Below are 24739 nucleotides of genomic sequence, written 5' to 3'. Positions count from 1 at the left end.
TCCGCCTCTACGAACGAAATGAGCCCAAACAGCACCAGGTGCTCGTATCCCTCCAGCAGCACGCCGAGGGTCTCAATCGTCTGACAGACTCGAAACATCTTGCGACGAGAAATTGTGTGGCGAGAGTACAAAACTTTCAAAATGATGCTAATCAGAAAGGGAATGTGCTTGCGGAGCTCGTCGTTCAGGGCGAGGGAGAGCTCGTCGATGAGGTAGCAAATGTTGATCAGCAAGTTCCCGGTGTTCCAATAGGTCTTAATGAGCTGCAGCACGTCGTCCAGGTACTCTAAAATGTACTGCTTGACAATCGAAACCAAAAGTGCCAACTGCTGAAACAAGAAGTCCTTAAACCGAATGTCGCCGGCCTTCAGCAGGTAAATAAACGACTCCATCACCTGGCTCAACAGCGGCACGGTTCGAAGACCGAGGCTCTTGGACAAGAACATGATGGCCTGCACGGCGCTCTGGTGATAAGCGCTAACGGACGGGTTCTGAATGATGGACAGCAACGCCTGAACCGCGACCGTGGGATAGTAATCTTCCGAGGCAAAAAAAAAAGTCGGGGCGTTGACTTCCAAGCTGTCCGACAGATAGGCCGCCGTCGCGGAGGACTGAATCTTTTTGTGTCTCTTCACTTCGAAGACGGAGGGCTTTTCGCTCGCGTTCAGCTTCGACGCGGGCGCTTCGCAAACCTGCACGCCGGCCCTGTTGGAAAGCTGCTTCTCCTGATTCTGCAAGCTGGCTTGCTTGTAGCAGTCCGGGTCCAGCGCGCCGATGATGCCAAACACCTTGACCAAGTGGGACTTGATAACGCTCGATTGCTCCGTTTTGACCAAAGACAACAGAGTGTCCAGCAATTTCGGGTACTTCAAAAATGGAGGCGTCTCATAGAAGACGTTCCGCATCAGCACGCCCAAGGTTTTGAGCGCGGAGATTCGCCTAGCTTGGGTGCTTTGATCGCTCAAGTTTTCGATGATCAACGGTATCAAAACGTCAAGACACTTGGAAAAATCAGAAGTGATGGCGAGTTGACCAATCGCCTCAACGAGCTTGGTAGCGACGTGGTTGTCGGAGTCGCGCACTTTGCGCATAAGCAATTGAAAGATGCTGCGAGAGTAAGGCTCGATGATGCACTTGACACTGGCGAGGCGAGACAGAATTTGCGCTCCTTTTTCTTTCCTGACGTAATCTTCGGAATACTCCAATTCGCGGTAGACACGCAGCAGGTGCTTCCGAAGAATTGGCATGACGTAGGCAGAATTGACCGCGGAAATTCGACACAGTATGTCAATCACTTTTAACTGAATTTCAGAACTGCCATCGTACAAGTGCATGCCGAGTATTCTGACCATGTCGGGCTGGGCCAAGAAGGGGTCAAACGGCTCGCGCAAGTTAGAGAATATCGTCAGGCGCACGTCTGGATCGGTTTCGGACATAGAGAGGCTCAAAACCTTGCGCAGGGTGGTGTTCACGATCTTCAACGAGTAATTTTGGTTCGCAAAACACGAATTCAAGGACTGCGACGAGTGCCCCTTGTTGTCCAAGTCGAAGGCGTGGGACGCTCGGGACGCCAGATGAAGGGGAAGCGCGTTGACCAGTGAGGCGGTGAGCTGACAGCAAGTAATGACGGACTGCAGACGAATAGCCTGCACTTCGTGGTCCAAAAACCCAATCGCAATATTCAAAAACCTGAGCAAATAAACGCCAGAAAAGTTGAAGGAACCAAGCGTCGAGAGTGCCAGGACGCACTGGGAAACATACTTTTGCGAGTCTATGGGCAAGCTCGTCGCGGTCGGCGGGCTGCTAAAGGCATTGTTGATGTAGCCAGAAGCGTAGAATAGTTTAGAGGACGAACAAGGAACTTGCAACGGCTTTTGGGTTAGACTCAACGAGATGGTGTTTATCAGCCTGACTCGAATCTCCAGGGCCAGTTTGGGGATATGCTTCGCTATACAGAACAGAAGCTCTATCAACGTGGAAGAAAGAAACTGAGAAAATATCAGATTCAAGGTGCCCTTGATGCTGGGATAAAGCTCGGTGCCAAGCGCTACTGTCAGCGAAGACAGGCACGACAGCACCTCAGTGGTCGAATAACGGGAGCTTTTTGTACTAAGTATTTTCTTGATGACGGACATGATCGAGGTAGCGTAGGGACTAATTTCTTGTTGAACGGCCTGCGTAATGTCGCGAATAGCTGTAAAGATCTCGGCCCTGAACGCCTCCTTCTTCAAGGCCACCAGAAAATAGCTCATAGTTTGTTTCAAGTGGCGCTTCGAAAACTCATCCGGCCGAAGCTTCGAAATCGCCGCAAGCAGCAAAGTCGCCGTTTTCCGAATCATCTTGTTACCGTTACTCCACGACTTCAGCACCAGCTCGCAGATTTCTTCACTGTGTTTGTCCATCAAAGGGACCAGGTTCTTCACCATGGATAAGAGAGCCAGCAGAGCGCCATGAGTCGCCTCAACGGAAGTCGGCTTGTGAAGGTTGCCGATCGCAGTAGCATAGAACTTGCGATACCACTGCTTGTGGAGTCGATAGTACGTGGACCGATAAGACAAAACGGAAAAAGAAGAATTTAGGGCATCCATAGCTGCTTGACGGACATTCAAATTTTTATGATACAAACTATTCCACACAATCTTCAAGAAATGCTCAGAATGTACGTAGAATAAAGAAGGCGCGTTCTCAGCAAACTGAGACAAGAGAAGCAAGGCAGAGTAATAGTTGACAGTTTTTGTATCATCTTCTAACCATTCCAAAGCCATTTTTAGCTCTTTCTCCAAAAACTCGAGCAATAAGGTCGTTTTCGTTCGCGCCAACTTACCTAGTACACCCGCCGCCATCGTAACAACATTAGCGTCGTGGTGCACAAACTCCTGGTGCAGCGAACCGGCCATTCGAGTGATTTGCTTTACATCGTCAATGATGTCTAGATCGATCAACGCCTCAATGGCAACAATGCCGCTAAGCTTTTCAGTTACAACCGCGCTATTCACCAATTCAGAAATCCCGGTGTTCACATCCTCCATGAACTGGGAAAAAACGCTAGGTGGAAGCTCGCGAGCCTGCGCCGTAACCTGATCGAAAAAGCAAAAAAATAAGCAAAAACGGGTCGAGGGTCGGCGAACTCAAACACACAAAAACAACGTACGTAATGCATGAAAGAACATGCGGCTTTTTTTCGCGCTTCTTCATTCCTACAAGCATGGAGGTATTTGAAATCACAAATGAGCATCACAAGACTTGAATTCCTCGGCGTCGACAAAACAAGTGCTACGGAAAGGGGTGCATTGACATGCCGACGCAGGGCGTGCAAGAGCCTATCTCCGTCGACCATAAAGCAAAATGCGAACCGACGAAAACATACTTAACAAAAATATGCCTTCTCAAACCACGAACAATCAAAAAGAGAATAGCTAGCTCGAATGAAGACAAACAAACTAGACCAGGAGTTGACTATGTGAGCCGCATCAGCATACATGCATGATAGGATTGGCACGAAAGACCAAAGCTGAAACAAAGGATAAATCACGAAATCCAATAAGAGACGTACTTTTGTTTCAAGCAAGACAGAAACTGTATAAGCTGCTTGGACCAAATAGACTGTTGAGCGTCTGTGATGTTATCTCTATTAGATGACATGACAAGCACCGAAGGGCGGTAATATATAAGAAAACAAGAAAATAGCAGACAGCAAGCAACGCCTGCTTGTACTATTCAGAATCGCTGAAAAAAATATGGGGGCGAGAAGATATGAGATTAGTTGAATTTTGGATACATCATGGTATACCTCTGATACCAATAGTAAAGAAGAGTACAAAATAAAATAGCTAAATTTTTCATTTTGAACAATTTGGCCAAATTTTGTGTTGTTTTCATGGCCGAAGAAGACTGCATCATAGATCCGGGACAGTCCCCTCTCGGAACGAAAGAATAGTGTGCATGAAATGCTCCAGACTGCGTTATTTTAAGTTTATTGCTCCTTTGTATTAACCTGATACATAACCTCTCATATTTAGCTGGGATGAATTCTACACTGCGGAACTATTCGACTTTGAAGACGCGGACACTAGTGAATGTTGGTTCGGAGAAGAGGTGAATGAAAAGGTTTGTGATTGGATAGCGCTTGGATGCGATAGAGAGAACCCTACCAACACACAAACCTTTCCTGGTCTAAGCTTAGAGTCCAAAATTCTAGATATTGGATGTGGGAATGCAAAAACCCTTATTTACCTTGTTGAAAAACATAGCTTTAAAACTTTGCATGGTGTAGACTATTCGAAATTTGGTATTGAGCTTGGGCAAAAATTTTTACGGTCTAGATTCAAACTGAGCGAATGCCCTGTTTCTTTGTTCGTACTTGATATTGTGGATCTGGCTGGCCTTTCCGAGAACACCTTGCTTAGTTCGAATTACGACCTAATTTTCGATAAAGGGACATTTGATGCGATATGCTTGAACTGCGTGAAGGATATGCGAATGCGCTACATCTGCGCAGTGTGCTCGCTCATGAAACCGGAGCAGAGCTATTTGGTCATCAACAGTTGTAATTGGACCGAAAACGAGTTAGTCCAACTGGTGGAATCAATGTCTACTACTAAAAATCGGAAGGCTTGCTGTGAAGAATTGAAAATCGAATTAGTACAAAACAAAAATTATGCGCTCAAAAAATTCAAATGCTTGCCACACCCAGTATTTGAATTTAGAGGACAGACTGGTAGTGCACTAGTCACTGTAGCGTTCAAACTACAAAAAGAGGTTCATTCACCCGAGTGTTAAAAGCGGGACCTGGCAAGACTATAACAGAAACGCCAGCAGACAAACTAAGGGTTCGACAATTGGCCAAAGACAGTATAGCTCATGTTGTCAAAGAATGCATTATAAAGGATATAACAAAAAGCATACGCAGATTAATATCGGCACCTCTTTTTTTAGCGTGAATAGGAATCGGCGGCATTTCCTAACCACTTGGCTGTCAAAAAAGTCAGTTATTTTTTCTAAAAGGCGCTATGTACTTTTTCTGAACTTGATTGATAATCGCTTCTCTTTGCTCTCTGATACGCTCTGGCTCTTCATAGTCGCTCGAAATCTCCAACGTCTCCCTGTTAAACGGAAAAATCATTTCAAAATTACCTCTGGCTTGCGAGAACGAGGCATTTGCGCATTCCTCTCTCCTGGATGGACCGCGCGCAAGAAAATCATAAAACTCTTCGATGTATTTCTCCTTTTCAAAATTGGGAGATGCCGGGTCAGCCTTTGCTGGACGAATGTTGAGAACATCAATTACATCTTCAAGCAGCCCTTCTTTTATGCTTTGATCTGTGATGCTATTGCCTCCCAGACTAGGGGAAAAATTGACTTCTATTAGCCAAGGCTTGAGCGAACTATCCAACATAATATCAAACCCGTATAACTCAAAGCAGCGAGTATGCGTTTTTGGAACGTGCTCAGCCAATGGCAAAAGAGTCAATATGACGATCTTTTTGATTCTAAAAAATTACTTTTGATAAGTCTTTTGACGGAAAAAGGATTGTTTGATATCTTGTAAAGTACTAGCTGCAACCGACGTACTGTTCCCAAATGGATCTATAATCCATATCTTGTCGATGCATGTATCCGACCAGCTGGCGGAGCGTTCTTCTGAAACTGGAGCCCAGTCCTAAAGCCTGAGTAATTTCTTTGTCAAATTCTACTGATGGGGATCCAAGGTGGGCTCCAGAGTTGTCTTTAAGGTGCTGGGTACCACTGACCAGCAAGTTGTTAGAGTTGGAAAAAAAAATTGGGCTATACTTATTGATAGAGGTGTTGGTGAGATGCCTGTACTTTTCTTCAAAAGACTTCAAATCAACGTGCTGAGAATTTAGTTCAAATTTTTTAGTAGCGAATCGAACCAAGCCTTCTTTGTAAAGGTAAATAGTCATTGGGTGAAAACTGGTGACCAAAACATAAATTCTGATGTCGAATTTGTAGCCACTGATGAGCCACGGGTTAGGTATATACAATTGAGCAACGTATATTCTCTCGGGGTCGACAAGTTGAATATCTTTTAGATTGGAAACCAGTTGAATTCCTTTTCCTTGGCTGCCATTGCTAGGCTTGACTATCCAGAGCTTTTATATGGAGTTAGCATGTTGCTTCAAAAAATTAATAAAGGCCGGCTGTCCCGAAGAGCGTACACGACTGTTCGTCTCTTCATTCAGCCTTATTGCGATTTCGTCTAAATTGCGTTTGTTTAGAACAAAGCTAGGAAGAATAAAATCGTATATTTCTCCATAAATTTTCCTCATTTGCTTGAGATAGTGAGTAGTACCGGCCTTTCGAGTAATCATTCCAGAATTGATAAAATGATTAAAATGTTGATGAGGTAAGGCATTGGTTACTTCCTGAAGCGAAAAGCGGCCGTTTCTCCAATAAAGATTCCAGTCTTGGTCCTCCGCTTTAGCCCTTATCCATCCTGTGTATTCAAGAGAAAAACGACAGCTTGTCAATGATCGCTAGCACCTTCATTAAAAGGCTAAAATTTTTGCTGTGTTGAGGCAAGACAGGCATCAGCTAGCTGTATTGTATTTTACCTCTCTTATCCAAAACATATCGCAAGATTGTCGGATAAATTCTGTCGAATTTGTACTTTAACATAATTCAGTCAAGCTAAAAGTTGTAATATAGCCTGGCCGATCGCTTTCGAGTAAAACAATTTAGTCGATGTCTGTTTGAATAAAGAAAAGCTGCAGTCAAGAGTAACAAATAATCATTCTAAAATTATTTAAGCTGAACACCAACTGCTTCGAAATTTCGAAAAGGGTGTGCTGTTGGGGAGCAATTGTATGTAACTGAACAACCGAACGCGCTGAGTTCGCAAATGCGAAGCAGGGCGCACCGACGACGAGCCATCCATCAACCCCATGTAAGAGATGCATAAGGAAGCTATCAAATAGATTTAAGAAAAAAAACTAAGGCGGCCCATTTGAATACGAGACAAACGACCCGGCAACTATGAAGTAGGAAAAACCTGTCAAGTTGGAATTGCAGGAAAAACCGTCATCAGGTGAAAAAGCAGTCAATTGCGTTGACGAAAATAAAAAATTTGCATGATTCACGAATAGAAAAAATATAGGACTAAGAACGTCGTACCGTACAAGCGAAGGTCTGATTCGGTTGTCAAAGACGAACAATAGTCGAACATTAAGATGGAGACAATAGAAGCGTCACCTTGATACTCTAAAATTACTGTATTTCTGATACAAGCCCAACATCACTTGAAACTAAGCGTTTTAAAAGGCATGAATGGGCCGTGAGAATGTGAGATACCCTAACCGCCAAAACGAAAATCAAGGACACTCGTGAAAGAAACGTTCTAACAGTGATCCTCGCTTTCTCATTTTATATCACAAGCATTCAATGGTTTGTAGATATGTATAGCAACCCTAAACGTTGAATGAACAAATTTTTTAATAAGGTCTGACACGTTTTTGTACGAAGAAAAAGAAGCAAATAGTCTCAAAATAGAAGGCGCTTGTTGGTCTCGATCAAAAACAGAAGATTAAAACTGTAGCTTAAAAAAGTACCTCTTACAATCAAAAAGGCGATAACTTTATGGCGACTCCAGTTTAGGCTATGAATAGAACGTCTAGTAGAACAGCGATAAAATTTAACATTTAAAATGTAAACAAGTCAAAATATTAGGCAAACTCATATTGATAGATATCCTTTTTTCAAAAATGCACAACATTCATTGATGCTTATTTTTGTAAAATCAAGCTTTTTCCAGAGGGTATAACGTTCTTATATAGTCCCACGAGAACCTCTCGCTGACAAGAAGACTGAGGTTATGAGCCACATCGGGAATAGGTATACGAACTTGTTCGGTGCTATCGCGCTCTCGAAGAGTAACGGTCTGGTTTGTAAGAGTCGTATAATCAATCGTAATGCCGAATGGTATGCCAATTTCGTCTGTGCGTGCATATCGGCGGCCAATTGTGGTACTGGAATCATCAACTTTGAAAGAGATGTTTAGCTCGACTAACGAATCGGTGATACTGGGAATGACTGCTTGAAGTTCGGGCTTAGGCATTAGAGGAAGAACTGATACCTTGATAGGCGCAATAGACGGTTTGAGTGACAAAAATGCCCTTTGCTCGTCATTGGGGCGAACTCTGTAGCAATGCTCGAAAATGCAATACATGATTCTGCCGATACCGAATGAAGGTTCGATAACAGATGGAACAAAGAACTCCCCGGAAAGCTTTTTTTGTATTTGCTTGAAAGTTATAAGATCAGGAGTTAGCTTCATACCCTCAATCTCGATGAACCCATTGGTCTCCATTTGCTTCTTTAAGTAGGCAAGTTGAGGCTGATTAGAGGCGAGTTTTTCAAGGTACGAAAAAATGATTTTACTCTTGGAGAGGAACATTTTGCCAACAGCTGATTTACTGACAGTGTATTCGATCACGTCTACCATTCGAGGACCCTCCTTGAATTCGTTGAAAGCAACCAGAAGTTCCCCTGATTTAGCAGAATGAGTAGAGAGATCATAAGCACTTCGGTCTGCGTTGCCAACACATTCAATCCATCCATAAGAAGTTTCGATCTCCGCATCCCAGCAGTCACAGGCATAGTGAGCCATTTCGTTTCTTAGATGCTGACGGAACCGTAACTTATCTGCCTGGATTCCAACTTTTTGAAGGAAACATTGTGTCCGAGCTAAGAAATAGCCTAGAGTTTCATTGGCCACTATCTTCTGAGCAACCGCATCTCCAATCTTCATGCATAAAATTCCATTGTCATTCATTTGGGACTCGATGGGGTATAAATTGAGTTCGATGTCACGAACCAAGTTAAATTGTGGATGATCTTTCTCCTGTGGATGAAGAAAATATTCAATTTCTGCCATTGTAAATTCACGAACTCGAAGAAGCGCAGAACGCGGTGAAATTTCATTGCGAAAAGAGAGGCCAATTTGAGCAGCGCCGAATGGCAAGTGCCCGGAATTGTACTCCAACAAACGCTTGAAATTGACAAAAATTCCTTGCGCAGTCTCGGGACGAAGGTATCCTAGCTCCTTGGAAGTTGGACCGATAGGCACAGGAAACATCAGATTAAAAGGAAAAGGCTCTGAAATTTCATTCCCCGTATCTGGGGATTTGGCGTTATACTTTGAAAGTGCAGCAGCTAGCTCCTCACTGCTAAGACTGCCAGCCTTCGTCTTCAACAAAACCAACTCTGATCTTTGATCTTCGTTTAAATTCCCTTGTTGCTCGGTCAATATTTGATCTATTGTCTGTTCAAGCAAGTGGTCGGCGCGAAAACAATCACCCGTAACTTTGTCTTTGACCATAAAATCTTGAAACTTATCCACATGACCAGATGCCTTGAACACTACTTCCGGAGTAATGGCGGTTGTCTCAATCTCCAACAGCCCCTCATTTAGTATGAAGTGCTGGCGCCAAAGCTGAAGCAAATTGTTTTTAACGGAGGCACCAGGTGGTCCAAAATCATACAAGCCCTTTACACCTAGAAAAAGAAGTTGTATTAGGGCTTTCTAAAGCGATAGATAAATGCATGTTACCTACCATTATAAATGCTAAAAGCAGGTGCATAAAAATAGCGGCGTTTCAATAATTCTTCAAGAGCCGAGCGATTGAATTTTTTTGACGTTTCCTCGACTTGAACCTTATAAAACATTAAATCAGTCACCGTCTCAGTTGTTGAGAGATAAGAATATACGGATTGTCGAGAAAAGTTCAATTCAATAGAACAAACGTACAGGATTTGCACCTTTGTTTTGCATCTCGTAAAGACTTCTCAGTTTTTTAGAAAACCTCGAACTACGCAGAAGATTACTGGTACGTAAAGCTGGCAGCAGGCTGCCAGGTACCCGAAACAATATTTTTTTCGCAAACACGTGATAGTAGAACAAACACAAAAACCAGGTTTACCTCCGTTTAGGGTTCAGGTACTAACGTGTAGATGTCTATTTAGATGTTAACAAAAATAAAAAGATGAATCCACACGATTTTATTCCGGATAGGCTATACAAAATACGATTAAACCGATTGGCCAGATATTTCCCTGGTGTCTATCGTATAACGTACGGCTCAATCGACTACAAGTGCAAATTGAAAAAATTAGGCTTTGCTAATTTGTATATAAAAAACTTTCTAAAAAAACGTACAGAAATCACTTGCCGTATTGTGTTCTCCTCCTTTAGTTTTGAATGTTGATACCTTACAGATGAAAATTGCAAAGAGACATGCAATTATTTTTATCGCGATGCCAAAGCAAAGTAGTATTAAGTAGTAATTTCTTTACAAAAATAAGTCAACTAAATGTACATTTATTTACTCTTTACAGCAAAACATACCCAAATATACTGTAATATGAAATAAATTTACTTCTTATAAAGTTGATCCAAACTGAAATCCTAATTATATCTACGACACTAGATATAGATGCGAACAGAATATACTACAAATCATGCAGATCGAATCCGAACCGCGTTAAGGAACTTAAAAGAATACTCTTCACCCGTCAGCTTCAGCCAAAAACGGAGGATACGGCTAAAAAAGGTTTATATTTTCTTTTATATGCTCCATAGAATCCAAACAAAGCGATTGCGATGTTGATATCTTGAAGTATAAAAAGAGTATTTATTATTGAAAGGAAGACTTGTGCGCATAAAATTGTGATAAAATAGTTGCGGGCCAATCCTGATAGTGACTTCATTTTATCTAGCGTTTAGCGGATGCAGTAGCAAATCGCTGAATAAAATATTGATTCAAAAAATTGGCGGGAAAGAATGTAAAAATTTTCATTATACTGTTTATTATATTATATTGTTTGTTTGGTCGCATAGCTTTTTTGATGACTCGCCAATCCTAAATCTTTAGGTCATGACACATTGGATTTTCAATGTATGCATTGGTTTTTACAAAAATTATAGCTTACAGAGCAGATCAGCGAAGTGTTTGGTGGGAGCAATTGGAATTTTTCGAAGACGTTAACTAATTATGGTTGAACGTACAATAATTTTAGGATTCCTGGGAAAACATTGACGGCGGATGTTTCAACTACGCAACATGGAGACAAAATCCGCAGTATTTAATGACTATACAGCCTAAAAGCAGCGACGAAGAGAAGTCGCCAAACTCAAAAATAACCATCAAACTACAAAAACATTGCGATAAAAAAGACGCGATAGGAGCTTACATCATACCTTGTTCTCCGAGTATGTCTGAATCCCGTACTATTGATTTAATTCGTACTTGAAAATAAACCTTATCCTTGATTTTAGAAACTACAAGACCGTTGATATCGTTGAATGAAATCTTGGCAGCAAAAAATATGGTCAAACTGAGATTTAGCGAAAGACATGGAGGGGGTATGTACATTGCAAACCTTACTTTGAACGCTCCTAGCTTAAAATACCCTGTCTATTTCATTGTCTGATACCTTTAACGTTATTGTGCCCCTAGTTGAGGAACAGCTTCTTCTGAATCCAGGAGCCTATGTAATCATTCCCTGTTCGTTCTACCCAAATATAGGCTGTAAGTTTTCTTTAGACGTATACGCAGAAGACAACAGAATAAATATGACGGAAATTACTTATAGATACAAATCGCTCTACATAAATGGTAAATGGCAAGAGCAGCTTCACCATGCGGATATTAGATATATCTGCGGTACCAAGTTTAGCGCCTTTAGCCAATCCGAAACCTTGGCCTATTTTTTTCTGATAAGTGGGAACAAGCAGGCCATGCCGAGACCTAGGTTGTGCATACAGAAACCTTCAGGAAGCGTTGAGATTTTAAGTTGCAATTCGTCTAAAGGAGAAGTGACCGTTTCTTGCTTGCTAGAAGCCAGAGAGTACTATACTATTGTGTGCAGTCCTGATCATGCAGAAGCACGTGACGATTTCTATTTGGTCGCGTACAGTGACCAAGACATATCAATTCAACTTGAGAATTCTTCTTCTCCTAAGAGGTCTTTCAGAGGGAAACTATCCGCCGACACCGGTCAATTTCCGGAACGGGAAAATCCACAGTACCTACTTCAAACAAAAACCTCGAGCACGGTCACGATCAGCCTCAATCTAGCCTCGGCTCAATATGTAAATGAATCGATAGGGTTTTATTTTCTTCGAGTCACTGGAAATTCACACGCGGAGGATTTGAACTACGACGATCCTTCGTGCTTTGTCTGCGACAAAAGATCGTTTATTTCCAAGGCTTTTGAATTACCCGCACAGAATGAGTGGCTCATTATTCCGCGTAGTGAAAGCAGAACTAATGTAGAGTACGTGATGGACGTGGAGTCCAATAATTCTATTCAGGTCGTTGCACTGAAAGACCCCTGGAAAGAAAAGCATATATCGGGAGAATGGTGTCCAAACACCGCTGGAGGCTGCTACCTAAATACGACTTGGATTGATAACCCCCAGCTGGAACTGAGATTCCATAGAGACAGCCTCGCTGTTATTCTCCTGGCTCTAAAATCCGACGTGAGTTTTCCTATTGGGTGTTATATCTTAAAAAATGATGGCCCTGTTAGAAAGTCTTTGAATATTACCGAAAGCAATTTGCTCAAGCCAGTGCTGTTCAGAAATAGTCGTTATTACTGCGAGAGAATAGTCGGTAGAGCGGGAGAAGCCTACAACCTAATTCCGTGCACATATCATCCGGGGAACGTAGCTTCGTATGAAGTGATCCTTTTTTTAGAGAAAATAGAAGACGCTAATTTGACAGATATTGGACAGTTTTACACCCAGCTCACGGTCGAAGGACAGTGGCGAGGAGGCACTTATGGAGGTCCGCTTCATTGTCCGACATGGCGTTGCAATCCCCAGTACAACCTATCAATCAACATTGATCGCCCCCTGAATATTGGAATCATTTTATCGCAAAAATCGAAGCAAGCAGCAGGCGAAAAAAAGGGGAGCGCTTCTACGGACAGCTCGAGCTACACTAAGGAGTCCGTTTTTAGCAAACAAAGGAGTATAAGTCGGTCAAGGAAAGGGCCGAAAAAGAATGGTAACGGTATGGAAGCCATAGGTTTCTATACGTTCTACACGGAGAGCGCATGTTACAAGCGAATTATTGTAAAGCCATCCGACCACTTGATAGAACCTTGCTTTGTACTGGCTCGCGAGGTCTGGGGGGTGACGAAAGTGGACGGTAGTACTAGCTTCACGATTGTGCCAGCTACTGCGGAGAGCGTGATCGAAGAGGACGTCAAGTTCGAGCTTCGAGTCCTTATGGAAAGTCAAGAGCCTGGGATCGTACCTTACAAAATCGAGCGGATAAAAGGCGAAAGACCAGTTGTAAGGTGGAGTGGAAACTGGAATTTAACTGGGTCATGCGATCAACCGTCTGTCAACTCTTCTCAAACACCTCAGGTGTATCCCTTTTTGATTAGCGACCAGACCGAAACAACACACTGTACTGTGATGCTGATACAGAACACCTTTTCGCTGGCAAAAATCGAAATCTATAAAATCGATGACATGTGTAACGTGACGGAGCTGTTGAAAAACGATAAATCAATCGACTACCTGTCTACATATGGAACAATGGTTGTACAAAGCCCGCTGTCAAGGGAGAATGAAAACAGTTTGGAAGTAGACCTCGGCCCCGGAGCATACGCGGTTTGCGCAGTTCCCTGCTCAGCAGAGTGCTTCGGATCCTTTTCCTTACTTTTGCATTCCTTTTCACCCATCATCGATGTCAGCTCTCTTGAACGCGACCAGCTGCAAAATGAATCCAAGCGCGTTCTGGTGCTCAACGAAATCCTTGCGACTGAAAAAGCCTACATCAAAGCCCTCAATATCCTAGTCGAGCACTTTATGCAAAATATGATGAAGGCGTGTCGAAACACCGGAGGGCAACTTGATACCGTCAAAAAAGTGTTCAACAACATTCCCACACTGTTGAACTGCAACAAAGCTCTGTACGAGCAACTAAAAGAGACGATGAAATCAGAGAAGCCTCAAGTCGGAAAAGTTTTTGCAGAATTTTCTAATTTTTTCCGAATGTATGCTGAATACACGAACAATTTTGATGCCAACTTAGCCCTCTTAGAAGAAATAAAGAAAAGACCCCACTTCAAGAAGTTGTTGGAAAATTTAGAGTCCGATCCCAGCGTCAATCGTCTTTCTATCAACGACTATTACATCATGCCTGTCCAGAGAATTCCGCGCTACGCTCTCCTATTGAAGGAGGTGCTAAAATACACCCCGTCCGTGCACCCGGATTACGAAAATCTAGAACACTCACTGCATAGAGTAAGAAGCATCGCGATGGAAATTAACGAGAAGAAGAAGAAAGCTGAAGCAGTGGCGAAGGTTATCGACATTCAGGAAATGCTCTACGGCCAAGTTGGTAAAGAGTCGTTACAAATTGCAACCCCGTCAAGGTTTTTCGTTAGATCAGGAAAATTGCGCTACGAAAAATTAAAATACTCGAATCCAGTTTCTAACACGGTGAACGATACAGGCGCCTTTAGCGCGAACAGAACCAAAGGGATCACTAGCGCCAAGCCGTGCTTTTGTTATTTGTTCAACGATTTGCTGTTAATAACCAAACCTAGAGGCAGGAAATACGAATTGAAAGTCGAAGTACCCATTGTCAGCGACACAACAGTTGAAACCAGTGGTGACAATCAGTTTTTGGTCAAGATGTTTTCCTCGCAAATTTTGGGGGTGCTATTTTTCGTAGAAGATTTTAAAGAAAGAGATTTTTGGTACGCGGACATCAACCTGCTTATCCAGTCAGCCATCAATAAGCAGATATCGAAAACGAAATTTACCAAAAGTCCGGTGAAAAAAACGAACCCCGAAATGCAGATTCTATTCGGTGAGTAAAGAGGGACAAGGAGCTATGACACAGCTATATGCGAGGTCCTTTTTGGTTGAAAGAGTTCAGCAAAACGGAATGCCAAGCACTGGTTTCGAGTGTCTCAAACACTTTGTTTTTGGCCGTCAAAAATGATGAAGTATTTTGTAAGTGCTCAGAGAAGGAGGCCGGCGCGGACAGCATTGCAGACCTTGAAAAATAGCAACACAAAGGGGACCTGTAAATTGTAAGTTTGGGTTACAATTCTGTTTTTTTTAGTAAAAAAACAAGTCAGACAAACGTTCATTCAATTGCAAGTTCAGCACATGTTGCATGCATCGAGAAAGTGGGTGTTGGGGCGGCCCCCGAAGCTTTCCAATCTCCAAGGTTCTTGTCGTGCCGTGCGCAAAAAAAAAACCCGAGTCTTCTAATTCTAAAGCGTACAGACAGCCGGTTTCGTTGATGGCGGTCGTGATAAAAGTGCGACGAATTCACGTGCATATAGAAGTTCTGACATGTTGACTCGGTCGCATTTCCGCCGGTGCGGCTTCGAGGTGTATAGCTCGTCAACGGCGGTCCTGGCACTCAAAAAAAAAAGATCTAGCCAAAAAATTGTGCTTATTGAACTAGACAAGTGAATGTAAGGGTTGACAAACCGATCTGCTCTGCGTGCTGCGACGAGAGTGTTTGTCGAGGCAGACAGCTCATGCGAGCCGGAATAGCTTGGCGGCGCCTGCATCAAGGGTAGTAGTCCGTAGCGCGCGAACGCCCAGAATGTACTAGAGTGACTTCTGCGAGTTTTTGTGAGATTTGCGAGTATCAGGCGCTGCGTGGTTTGGCAGTTGCGTGTGCCCCTTGGGGGCATATTGTCGTCGGTGTTTTGATGAGTTGTGGAGAAGACAAGAGTTTGAGGATTGTTTTGCCGGCTCGTGAGTTAGTGAGGAGCGAGCAGCGCACGATCAAGAGAGACGGCGGTTGTTTTTGTAGGAAAAAGTTTTGTCATAGCCGCTGAGCGACGGTGTAGTCAAATTCACAGATAGTGCTTGGGACCAAAGATTGACGCGGCTCTGGTTAGTAGTGAGGTAGCATCCGGTGATTTACCCTGAGCAGACATCGATATTGATATTTTTATTTTTTATGTTGCGAAGTTTTTCTATAATTTTGGTAGGCTGGCTTAGACAAGCAGCTTTGCTCCACTTGCTGAAAATCCGTTTGGGCGCTTAGCTGGTAGTCAGAACCCGCTTCTTTGGTGCGTTGAGAGAGGTGTCTTGCGCCTGCTGGATCTTTTCGAGTGAAAGACAGCGTGAAGAGAGGAAGAAGAGGTTATGCCGACGCTGTGCGTCGTAGGTACGCGGATTGGCGCAGACCGGAGGTGGTTGAGGGTGTTGGTGGTTGGGGGGTCGAAGGGCACTGACGCGAGAGTGTTTGCGCTGTGAGGCTGCTGACTCGTGTTTTTTTTGCGTTTTGCCTGAGCAGAGTGGGTTGGTATTAGGTTTACTTGGATGGACTGAGGCCCTTGCTGGGGCGTAGTGAACACGTAGTGAGCACGTGGTGAACAAGAGGGGATTGGTTGGGGTTCAGAGCTGGGTTGTTGGTCTGAGTGCGCTGGAAGTCCTGCGAGAGGGCTCTATTCATGGGAGAGGGTCCGGAGCCGAGGCGTTTGGACGCTGCGTCGGGTTATCGCGAGGGGGGAGGCGCGGAAGGGTCGCGTTGGCAGGAGGAAGATGGGCGGTCGATGGAGGGAGAGGGCGAGGGTAGCCGTGAAGTGGAGCGGAGTCAAGAGGAGAGTTCGATAGAGGACGGTCCGGAGTTGGGCTGGACGGGTGGTTCGGCGTTTTTGTTGAGGGAGGAGGCGAGGATAAGGCCGGTGAAAGGAGGGGGTCGCGTTTTGACGGGAGAGGGTCCGAAGACGGCGTTGAACAAGAGGCGGCTATCTATTTCGCGCTTGGGGTTGGCTGGTGGGTTGGAAGGTGGGTGCCGATTGAAGAGCGAGGGCGTGACCTTGGGCGTCGCTGCTGGATCGAGTTGCGCGGAGCGGAGAGATCAGGGTGAGGTCGCGGGAGGTGGACAGGGTTGCCTGGATTTGCTGACGCGCCGAGTCGACTTGAGGGTGGCGCGCGTTGAAAAGGCGAGGCCGAAGAGGGTCTGTTGCACGTCGGCTGGAGGGTTTAAGAAGAAGTTGGACATTGGCGATGAGGGAGTGTATCAAGTGGAGGGGGAGTTCCGGAGTGAGTTGGGAAGGGGTTCGCCCGAAACAGGCGATGCAGAGAGCGTGAGTTTTGGTAGGTTGAGTGGGAGTGGTTACGAGCGCCTGCCGAGAACGCCGAGCGCGTGGGGACGGGTGCGACACCCGTTGGTTGGGAGGGTTTCCGCGGTGGTTGGCGGCGCTGAGGATCAAGTTTCGGAGAGCCTGGAGGACGAATCGGTTTCAGTTTTTTCTCGGGGTGACTGGCGGGAGGGGGGCGACGCGTCCTCGGGGGAGGCGTCGAGGTTTGCGGAATACGGGTTTTGCGAGAGGTGGCCGTGCGGAATGGGGGGGAGGGAGGAGATAGAGAGCCCGCAGGAGTCTCAGAGCGCGGAGAGTCTTGCTTGTCGACGGGTGAGGGCGTTTGACGCGATCCACGAGTGGTCGTCCTCGGGGAGCCGGGAATCGCCGAGTCGCGAGGTCCGCGTGGAGCGAGGAGGCGGTGTGGCGGGGTTTGGGCGCGATGGGGGTTGGGAGTTGCGAGAGGGCGTGGAGGGAGACGCGTGGGACGCGATAGAGAGTTTTTCGGAGGACGGAGGAGCGGAGTCGTGCGAGGTGGAGAGTTGGTTGGATGACGTGATTCAGGTTTTTCCGCAGACGCAAGGCGAGGCGTTGAGCGCGGACGAGATTTTGTCGTCGTCGCTGGAGGGAGGCAGCGAAAGCGATGAGCGCGAGGGTTGCGCGAGGGGGGAAGGGGGTTCGTTGAGGTTTGGCGCAGCGGGACGAGCGGGGTTGAATTGCGGTTTGGTGAAGAGGGCGTTCGAGGCGCAGTTTCGTTCTCAAGTGCTGAAGATCAGGGAGTGCAGCAGAGTGAACACGGAGAGGTTGGCGTTGGTGCTGCTGAGGAGCGGAGAGAGGGGGTGCAAGTATCAGGCGTTTGTGGCCAAGGACGTGGTTTTGTCCGGGGAGCTGGAGTCGGGAGCGGATTTGTGCTATTTGTTGTTGCTGGACACTGGAAATGTGGAGGTGGAGCCGGGAGCGCTGATTGCGCTTTACGCGCCGATCGTGCGCTACCGGTCGGACCCGTTTGAGTGGAGCTTTCACGTGGTGGGGGGGAGGGTGCCATCGCTCGAGGAGGTGGTGGTCCAGAAGGAGTGGGAGGTCATCGATCGGCGGATGCTGCTGGAACAGTATCCCTTCATTGACGCGGTGGTGCCGGAGAGGTACAGGAGCGCGCGCGCGAGGAGCGGGGTGGAGTGCGAGTCGATACCGCTGAGGGATTTTGGGAAGAAGCTGCACCTGGCGGCGGTTGCGAGGGAAGAGTCGAGGGCGCCGTCGCCGAGGTGGGTGGGAGAGCGGTTAGTTTGGAAGTTGTTCGTGGGTTGCACGGTTTCGTTCGAGGGGAGGGTGCTTCGTGTTTACGGGGGCGGCGGGGAGGCGGTGCGCGGGGGCGGGGGGAGTGGGTTAGGCGAGGGGGCGGGGGGGCGTGGGTTGTATCGCGGCGCGGAGGCGGCGCTGATGGATTTGGAGCGGAGTTGCAGGAGGAGTGTGAGGCGGTGCAGGGAGGGGTTGGGCGGGGGTGCGGGGCGTTGGGAGGTGAGCAGGACGATGTTGGTGGAGGTTTTGGACGGGAGTCGAGAGTTGGTGTGGGTGAGGGCGGTCGAGGACGTGCGAGAGGGTGCGATGTGTTGGTTTCGCGAGTTCAGGTGCGTGAGGCGTTGTAGTGCGCGGTCGGAGGCGTTGTCGAGTTTGTATGAGGTGTATAGGGGTGGGGTGGGGGGGTTGGTGTGTGTGGGAGGCGTGACGGAGAGGATGGAGAACATGTGGTGGGAAGTCGGCGGGGAGTCGAGAGAGGGGGGGTCGTTGTGCGACAGAGGCGAGTCGGCGGGCGGGTTGGTTTGCTACGTTGAGTTTTGGCCCGGAGAGGAGGGAGAGGTGGTGTTTCGAGGGGAGAGCGAGGTGAGGCGAGAGGTTGAGGCGAGGATGGAGTTGCTGGTTGGATGGGGGCCGAGTTTGAGGTGTCGGATTGGCGCAGGAAGGGTGGTTGGCAAGTTTAGGTTTTTGTTGAGTCGGAGGGCGTATTTGAGCAGGGGGAGGGGTTGCGGGGCGGTATTGGACGCGCTCGCGATCGTTTCGTTGCCCAGAGCGGAGAGAGAGGGTTTTTTTTTGGTGAAATGCAGCGCGAGGGACGAGTTGCCGGTGGGGCGTGTTTTGTCCGCCGAGTTGCTGTTGAAGCCGAGTCGCCGCGCGGTGCTGGAGTTGGACCGGTTTGCGAAGACGAGTGTGCTGGAGCGAGGGGGCGCGTTTCACCCGCTGAACGCGTTGTTGGCAGCGAAGCCGGAGATTTTCGAGCGGGCGGCGCTGGAGAGGGCGATGGGTTTTTGCGAGGACGATTTTGCGGGCGGGTGCGGCTGCGCGGAGTGGCACAGCGACGTCGTCAGGTTGCCGGCGGAGATTGAGTTGGCGGAGGGGGGCGCCGGATGGGACCGCGGCGGCGCGAGCGGGGGCCTGTACTGCAGGGAGTGCGGGGGGTTGGCTTCGGCGGAGCGGGAGCCGCTCCCGAGGGTGGTGTTCGAGGCGATGATCGAGGTGGAGGGGGGGCGCGCGAGGCTCCTGGGGCCGCAGGAGGTGGAGAAGGCGATGGGCGAAATTGCCTCGGCGCTGAAGTGAAGCGAGTGCGGAGCGCGGGGGTAGGGGGGGGAGGACGAAGTGGCGCGGTGTGTGGGGTGGGTGTGCGTGCATGTGTGTGTGTGCGGGGGCGGGAGAGGGTGCGTGCGGGGGCGGGAGAGGGTGTGTGTGGGCGTGGGAGGGCGTGGGAGGGCGTGTGTGGGCGTGGGAGGGCGTGTGTGGGCGTGGGAGGGCGTGTGTGGGCGTGGGAAGGTGTGTGTGGGCGTGGGAGGGCGTGTGTGGGCGTGGGAGGGCGTGTGTGGGCGTGGGCGTGAGAGAGTGTGTGTGGGCGTGGGCGTGAGAGAGTGTGTGTGGGCGCGCGTGTGTGTATAAGTTGAGCGAAAAAGGAAGCGCGGCATTTTTTTCGTTGCGTCGACGCGTGTGAGAAGAGGAGCATGGGCGAGCGCGACGAGTGCCAGGGAGAGCGAGAGCCGGAGCGGTTGGCGGAGCGAGCGAGTGGCGACGCGGGTGGTGGTGGTGGGTCGGCGGCGGTGTTCAAGAGGGCGTCGTTCGACAGGCGCAAGTCGAGGAGGAAGGTTCAGGAAGAGAGTTTGAGCGATCAGGCCGAGACGCAGCTGGGCGCCGGGAAGAGGAGGAGGGCGGTGCGCGGTGGTTTGCAGGACGAGTCGGTGAGCTTCGAGTTGGAGAGTCTGAAGCATGAGGGCACGAATCTCGGTTTTTACAACAGCGGGACGTGGGCGAAGCCGCAGGAGTCGGAGATGACGGGCAGCACGGCCGTGAATCAGAGGGCGGACGAGGAGCGGCGGGAGAGGGCCCAGAGGGCGGCTGCCGAGAACGGGAGTCGCGCGCAGGACGCGGCTGACGCCGAGGTCGATAAGAAGGTGTACAGAGGGGCGTCGGAGTACAGAAAGTACATACAGCCCGGGCGGTACGTTGGGCCGCAGAAGAGCTCTTCGAACGTGCGGTGCGACGTGGTCATCGACTACGCGAGGGACATTTGCAAGGACTACAAGGAGACGGGTTATTGCGGGTACGGCGACACTTGCAAGTTTCTGCACGATCGAAGCGAGTACAAGACCGGTTGGCAGTTGGACAGGGAGTGGGAGGCGCAGGAGAAGAAGAGGCGCGACAGGCTTTTGGGGATCGAGCAGTCCGACGAGGAAGAGGAGGAGGAGGAGGAGGTCAAGAAGCGGGCCCAGCAGGACGTGCCGTTTGCGTGCCACATATGCAGGAATCCGTTCAGGAATCCGGTCGTGACGGAGTGCGGGCACTACTTTTGCGAGGACTGCGCGCTGGCGCGGTACGCGGAAGACAAGAGGTGCGCCGTGTGCAAGGAGCAGACGCTGGGCATATTCAACAGCGCGTCGGCGATTTTGAAGAGAAAGTCAGAATTGGAGCGCACGAAGCAAGAGGAGAGGCAGAAGAAAAAAAGGTGGATAGAGCAGCTGGAGAGCGGAGAAGACGCGCCTCAGGTCGTCTGAGAGAGAGAGAGGGCGGAGTCGCCTTCCTCGTGCGCGCTCGGAGAATGCGGTTTCGCGTCTTTCTCCCCGCCGTGAACGGGGGCGCGCGCGCCAGATAGGGAAACATGAGATTCGTGTCTTCTGAGACCGGCCGCGACAATCCAGAGAGCGGCTACGTCGCTGCCCGTTTTTTATTTTTTTTATTTTTTTTATTTTTTTTATTTTTACGCTTCTTCTTCTTTTTTTTTTTCGCGCGACGGAGGACTCACCCGCGAAACGATTCGGACTCCGCTCTGGGAACGGCCCGGCACTTGAAGGAACCGCAAAGGTGCGTCTCTTGAGTGTAGCCCGAGTGTCTGGACCAGTTCCTGATGATCTCCAGCGGACTCCTCGCGTCGGCGATGCGCGGCCAGTCCCTGAAGCACGCCATCGACCCGAACGGCGCCTTTTCCACCGGCGAATACTGCGAGAACGCGCAGCTCCAGCACGCTCTGAGGCGATGTCGGGGCGGCAGCTTCGCCGAAATCTGCCTCATCTGCTCGTCGAACGAAACCGCCCTCCCCGACTCGTCGCTTCCGGACGCGTCGGGCCTGTGCACCTGATCTCCCACTCGGAGCTCGATCGCCAACTTTTCGCGCCCGCCCGAGCACCTGCCGGCCTCTACGCGAATCCGCGCGTCGAGCGCCTCCCCCCGCTCGCCCTCCGCCCGCGCGGCCACCACCTCCACCGGAATGGCGAACTCCAACTCGAACTTGTCCAATCTCCTGGTCGAGGGACCCCTGCCCGTCGACTGCGTGTACAGCCTCCCCGGGGGCGGAATCCACAAATCGAACTTCGCCTCGGCAACGACTCTATTAACGGCTTCATTCTCTATGGACCAGTCGAGTAAATCGCGCCCGCTGAACCGAACGCCGCGCACCTTGAGACTCATCTCGGCTCCCGTCGCTTCAATCTTCAAATCGCACTCGCCCCTGGGGTCGCGGAAGGTCCCTCTCCAAGCTGCCGCACACTCCCGGGGGCCAACCAGCAGCCGGTCGCAGTCGAACTCGTCCACGTACTTTTCCACGTATCTCAGCTGCTTCTTCTCTTGGGACCTAATTCTCGCCTCCATTCTGGGACCGATCTTGAGAACCCTACGGAGCCTCTCCGTCTGCTCTTGAATCTCCGACTCCGGGATGATCTTGAGCTTCTTCGACAACAACCTTTCCTCTTCGCTCATCGTGCCGCCAACAAACGTGCCCCTCTTGTGCGCGCCAGACTCGCCCTCGACGGCCGCGCGCCTCAAAGGCGCTTTTTCGCCCCCAGCGGACTTCTTCTTACGAGCCGCCCCGTCGCGCCCCCGCACCTCGCCCCCCTCTTCGGTGCACCCCGAAGGTGGCCACCCTCCCGTGGAAGCAAGTTTGCCGCGCGCTCTCGAGTCAGAACCTCTACCCGCACCAGACGCCCTCGGAGAACCAGCGCAACCCTCCTCGACGCCAACCCCCTCTTCCAACTCCTCGCGCGCACCGCCCGCGCCCATCTCCCTCGGAACCCTATCCACCTCAGCCGTGGAGAACCTCGCGGCAACTCCGGCCCTCCGCCTCGCATCTGAGGCTGAGGCGAACTCGGCGCGGGACCGCGGCGACGCGCGCTCACTTCGACGCGACCAACTCGACCGCGCCTCGAACAACCGCCTCCGCAACGCGGGACCACTTCCCCTACCGCGTCGGCCAGTCGCCAGCTCAGCCCACATGCTGCGATCCAACGGAGACGAAGGTTTAGTCGCTTTTTTTTTTCGGAAAATAAAATAACACCCTCAACCAAATCAGCAAGAAACAGTTTTTATCACATTTTTTTCATACGCTCATCCTCTCTCTTCTGTCCCCTCACTCCCCACCTCTCTCGCCTCGAGACGACCCCCGCGCGGCGAACTCACGCGCGCCTGCCCCGCCACAAAAAAGAACCCATCGCCGACAACCCATTCCAACCGCGCCGGTGGAGAGAAAACGAAGGGTACGCGACAGAGGAACTGCCAACCTCGTCAAGGAACACGCTCGCCGAACCCCAAACTCTGACAAGTCAAACCTCAGGCAACTCAAGCGACCGCTTTCTTCATCACTCAGCGCTCCAGAGGAAACGTGCCGCGCCTCCTGGCCTCTCTCAGCAGCGCTGCGCCACCCCTCTCCCAGACCCACCCCTCGCGGCTACATGCGCAAACTCAAACGCCTCCCCTTAGACACAAAGGCCAAATCTGAACTCTGTTGTGTGTCGCCTTCCTTTTTGTCTGCCAACTTTACAAGCACGTGCTGTTTTTTTTTTTCAACCGTTAGGCCAAGGAACTCAACGGTGTAACGATGAACTTTTTGAGCGACATATTTTTGTAACCGCAAAATGACGGGCGAACAACGCGGCCTCTAAAACACCCGCAATCGCGGAGGCGGAGACTCTACGCTCGCCGACTCTTCTCTCAAAAACCGCTCTCGCGCATCGCGGCGGAGGACTATCTCGTATGGAGGCAGTCAAGGCGGCCGATCAGCTCACCTTCGCGAGGACCACTCCCTCGAAAAGCGCCAACTGTTCGAGAAGCCCAAGCCGGTACAAAATGCAGCAAGCAGCGCATAACCGCCAAAAAAACGACGCGCCGGTAAATTCTGACATCACGCGTCGACCGCCCCATGCCGGAGCCACTGACACCCCCCACTAGCGTGCGGTGAGCCGTGCAGTCCCGCGGACTACCGGACTCGTCGCACTCAGCATACACTTCGACATATTCCAATGAAAATTCTGACTAGGACCAAAACATGTCGCACTCTTTATTGGCGGGCCTGGCGCTAGGCATTCGTGGGCAGAGATCCGATGGTCTCACTCAGCACCCTCTGCGACCAACGCGATTCGAAGACGTGTCTCCGCGATCATCGAAACCAATGGAAAGGACTGCCGTTTTACCACCAAATCCGCGTTCATCACGACGAATGGAAAAAACTACAAATACACAATTCTACCAAAAATAGATCGTGCACTCTCGAATAGATGACAAGTTACGGAAAAAGTGACGCAACGTAAGAATTGCCAGAACTTCTAAAATAGAAATTTTAGCCTTCCCTTTTAGCTCTTATTTTTGTATTGGGGCTCGCCGGTCAGAACGCAGTACGAGTTCTTCCCTCACTTCATACTAAAGGATATGTTGCATCCGCAGGACTTCGATGCGTTTGGGTTAGACGAAATTATAAACGCAGACCTTGCAAGTTCGTCTACGTAGTCTATTGTAGAGCCATTTATATAGCTCATCGACAGCGAATCGACTATCACCCTTGCGGCGTCTTTCTCGATAACTCTAAAACCTGAATTAATGACCTCTGTGTCCAAATGGGCGAGTAAGAAAAAAAAGTAGAACGTACACTTCATCACTTGTCGGTTTTTTATCGTCAATAACAAAAGAAACCAAAAAGCCATTGCAACCACCGCTATCAACGGTCACACGCAAATAGGCTTTTGCGTTGTCATCTTCCGTCTGTATTTCCTTGATCCTCTATTGAAAAAAATCAAGTTAGCATTTCGCTTGGCCATTGTGCGTGTCGCAAGAACGAAGGCAGAGCATGCACTTCTAAATTATATACAGTACACGAATCGCAGCGTCCGTGAGGTGCAACGTGTGCGCCGGA

The 24739-nt window shown here is 49.1% G+C and overlaps 4 protein-coding genes and 2 long non-coding RNA genes across 9 annotated transcripts; 4 read left to right on the top strand and 2 right to left on the bottom strand.

Annotated features, from left to right (window-relative positions):
- Positions 1-3877: 3877 nt before the first annotated feature.
- LOC126318365 (EEF1A lysine methyltransferase 2-like) lies at positions 3878-4866 on the top strand. The gene is made up of 2 exons (XM_049993355.1): positions 3878-3936; positions 4020-4866. Exons 1-2 carry the CDS (start codon positions 3878-3880, stop codon positions 4777-4779), a joined length of 819 nt encoding a protein of 272 aa, XP_049849312.1. The 3' UTR covers positions 4780-4866.
- Positions 3949-6788, bottom strand: LOC126318335 (probable tubulin polyglutamylase TTLL2). Of its 3 annotated transcripts, none has more exons than XM_049993330.1 (5): positions 6573-6788; positions 6177-6454; positions 5572-6110; positions 4906-5489; positions 3949-4616 (listed from the first exon to the last, which is right to left on the bottom strand). In XM_049993330.1, the coding sequence occupies exons 1-4, from the start codon at positions 6634-6636 to the stop codon at positions 4985-4987; spliced, it is 1386 nt and encodes a 461-aa protein (XP_049849287.1). In that variant the 5' UTR covers positions 6637-6788; the 3' UTR covers positions 3949-4616; positions 4906-4984. The 3 variants fall into 3 exon arrangements, with proteins under 3 accessions (XP_049849287.1, XP_049849286.1, XP_049849288.1); XM_049993329.1 differs by having other exon boundaries at positions 3949-4526; XM_049993331.1 differs by lacking the exon at positions 6573-6788 and having other exon boundaries at positions 4437-4526; positions 6177-6488.
- An 891-nt stretch (positions 6789-7679) lies between these two features.
- On the bottom strand, positions 7680-10757 carry LOC126318334 (glycine--tRNA ligase-like). 2 transcript variants are annotated; one of them, XM_049993327.1, is made up of 6 exons: positions 10555-10757; positions 10361-10464; positions 10172-10302; positions 9764-10102; positions 9570-9669; positions 7680-9510 (listed from the first exon to the last, which is right to left on the bottom strand). In XM_049993327.1, the coding sequence occupies exons 4-6, from the start codon at positions 9785-9787 to the stop codon at positions 7754-7756; spliced, it is 1881 nt and encodes a 626-aa protein (XP_049849284.1). In that variant the 5' UTR covers positions 9788-10102; positions 10172-10302; positions 10361-10464; positions 10555-10757; the 3' UTR covers positions 7680-7753. The 2 variants fall into 2 exon arrangements, with proteins under 2 accessions (XP_049849284.1, XP_049849285.1); XM_049993328.1 differs by lacking the exons at positions 10172-10302; positions 10361-10464; positions 10555-10757 and having other exon boundaries at positions 9764-9970; positions 10092-10102.
- LOC126318337 (uncharacterized) lies at positions 10010-10526 on the top strand. Its single transcript, XR_007557250.1, has 3 exons — positions 10010-10087; positions 10174-10327; positions 10443-10526. It is a non-coding gene; the product is annotated as an uncharacterized LOC126318337 (long non-coding RNA).
- Positions 10758-11161: 404 nt separating the features above from the next.
- Positions 11162-11536, top strand: LOC126318333 (uncharacterized). Its single transcript, XR_007557249.1, has 3 exons — positions 11162-11224; positions 11291-11377; positions 11472-11536. It is a non-coding gene; the product is annotated as an uncharacterized LOC126318333 (long non-coding RNA).
- Positions 11537-19490: 7954 nt separating this feature from the next.
- LOC126318364 (uncharacterized) lies at positions 19491-21119 on the top strand. Its single transcript, XM_049993354.1, has 2 exons — positions 19491-19700; positions 20241-21119. The coding sequence occupies exons 1-2, from the start codon at positions 19491-19493 to the stop codon at positions 21117-21119; spliced, it is 1089 nt and encodes a 362-aa protein (XP_049849311.1).
- The last annotated feature ends 3620 nt before the right edge of the window (positions 21120-24739 follow it).

Source organism: Schistocerca gregaria, unplaced genomic scaffold, assembly GCF_023897955.1.
Source record: "Schistocerca gregaria isolate iqSchGreg1 unplaced genomic scaffold, iqSchGreg1.2 ptg000665l, whole genome shotgun sequence".
Lineage (NCBI taxonomy): Eukaryota > Metazoa > Arthropoda > Insecta > Orthoptera > Acrididae > Schistocerca > Schistocerca gregaria.
Note: the sequence above shows the minus strand (reverse complement) of the source record. Positions and strands in the feature narration are given on the sequence as shown.

Coding starts and splice junctions, on each gene's coding strand:
- LOC126318364 (XM_049993354.1), top strand. CDS start 19,491: ATGGGACCGCGGCGGCGCGAGCGGGGGCCTGTACTGCAGGGAGTGCGG. Junction 19,701..20,240: donor AGCGAGTGCGGAGCGCGGGG/GTAGGGGGGGGA, acceptor TTGAGCGATCAG/GCCGAGACGCAGCTGGGCGC.
- LOC126318335 (XM_049993330.1), bottom strand. CDS start 6,636: ATGTTAAAGTACAAATTCGACAGAATTTATCCGACAATCTTGCGATAT. Junction 6,455..6,572: donor ATATGTTTTGGATAAGAGAG/GTAAAATACAAT, acceptor TTGAATACACAG/GATGGATAAGGGCTAAAGCG. Junction 6,111..6,176: donor ATGAAGAGACGAACAGTCGT/GTACGCTCTTCG, acceptor TCCATATAAAAG/CTCTGGATAGTCAAGCCTAG.
- LOC126318334 (XM_049993327.1), bottom strand. CDS start 9,787: ATGCAAAACAAAGGTGCAAATCCT. Junction 9,670..9,763: donor AAAACAAAGGTGCAAATCCT/GTACGTTTGTTC, acceptor ATGTTTTATAAG/GTTCAAGTCGAGGAAACGTC. Junction 9,511..9,569: donor TGCTTTTAGCATTTATAATG/GTAGGTAACATG, acceptor TTCTTTTTCTAG/GTGTAAAGGGCTTGTATGAT.
- LOC126318365 (XM_049993355.1), top strand. CDS start 3,878: ATGGCCGAAGAAGACTGCATCATAGATCCGGGACAGTCCCCTCTCGGA. Junction 3,937..4,019: donor CCTCTCGGAACGAAAGAATA/GTGTGCATGAAA, acceptor TCTCATATTTAG/CTGGGATGAATTCTACACTG.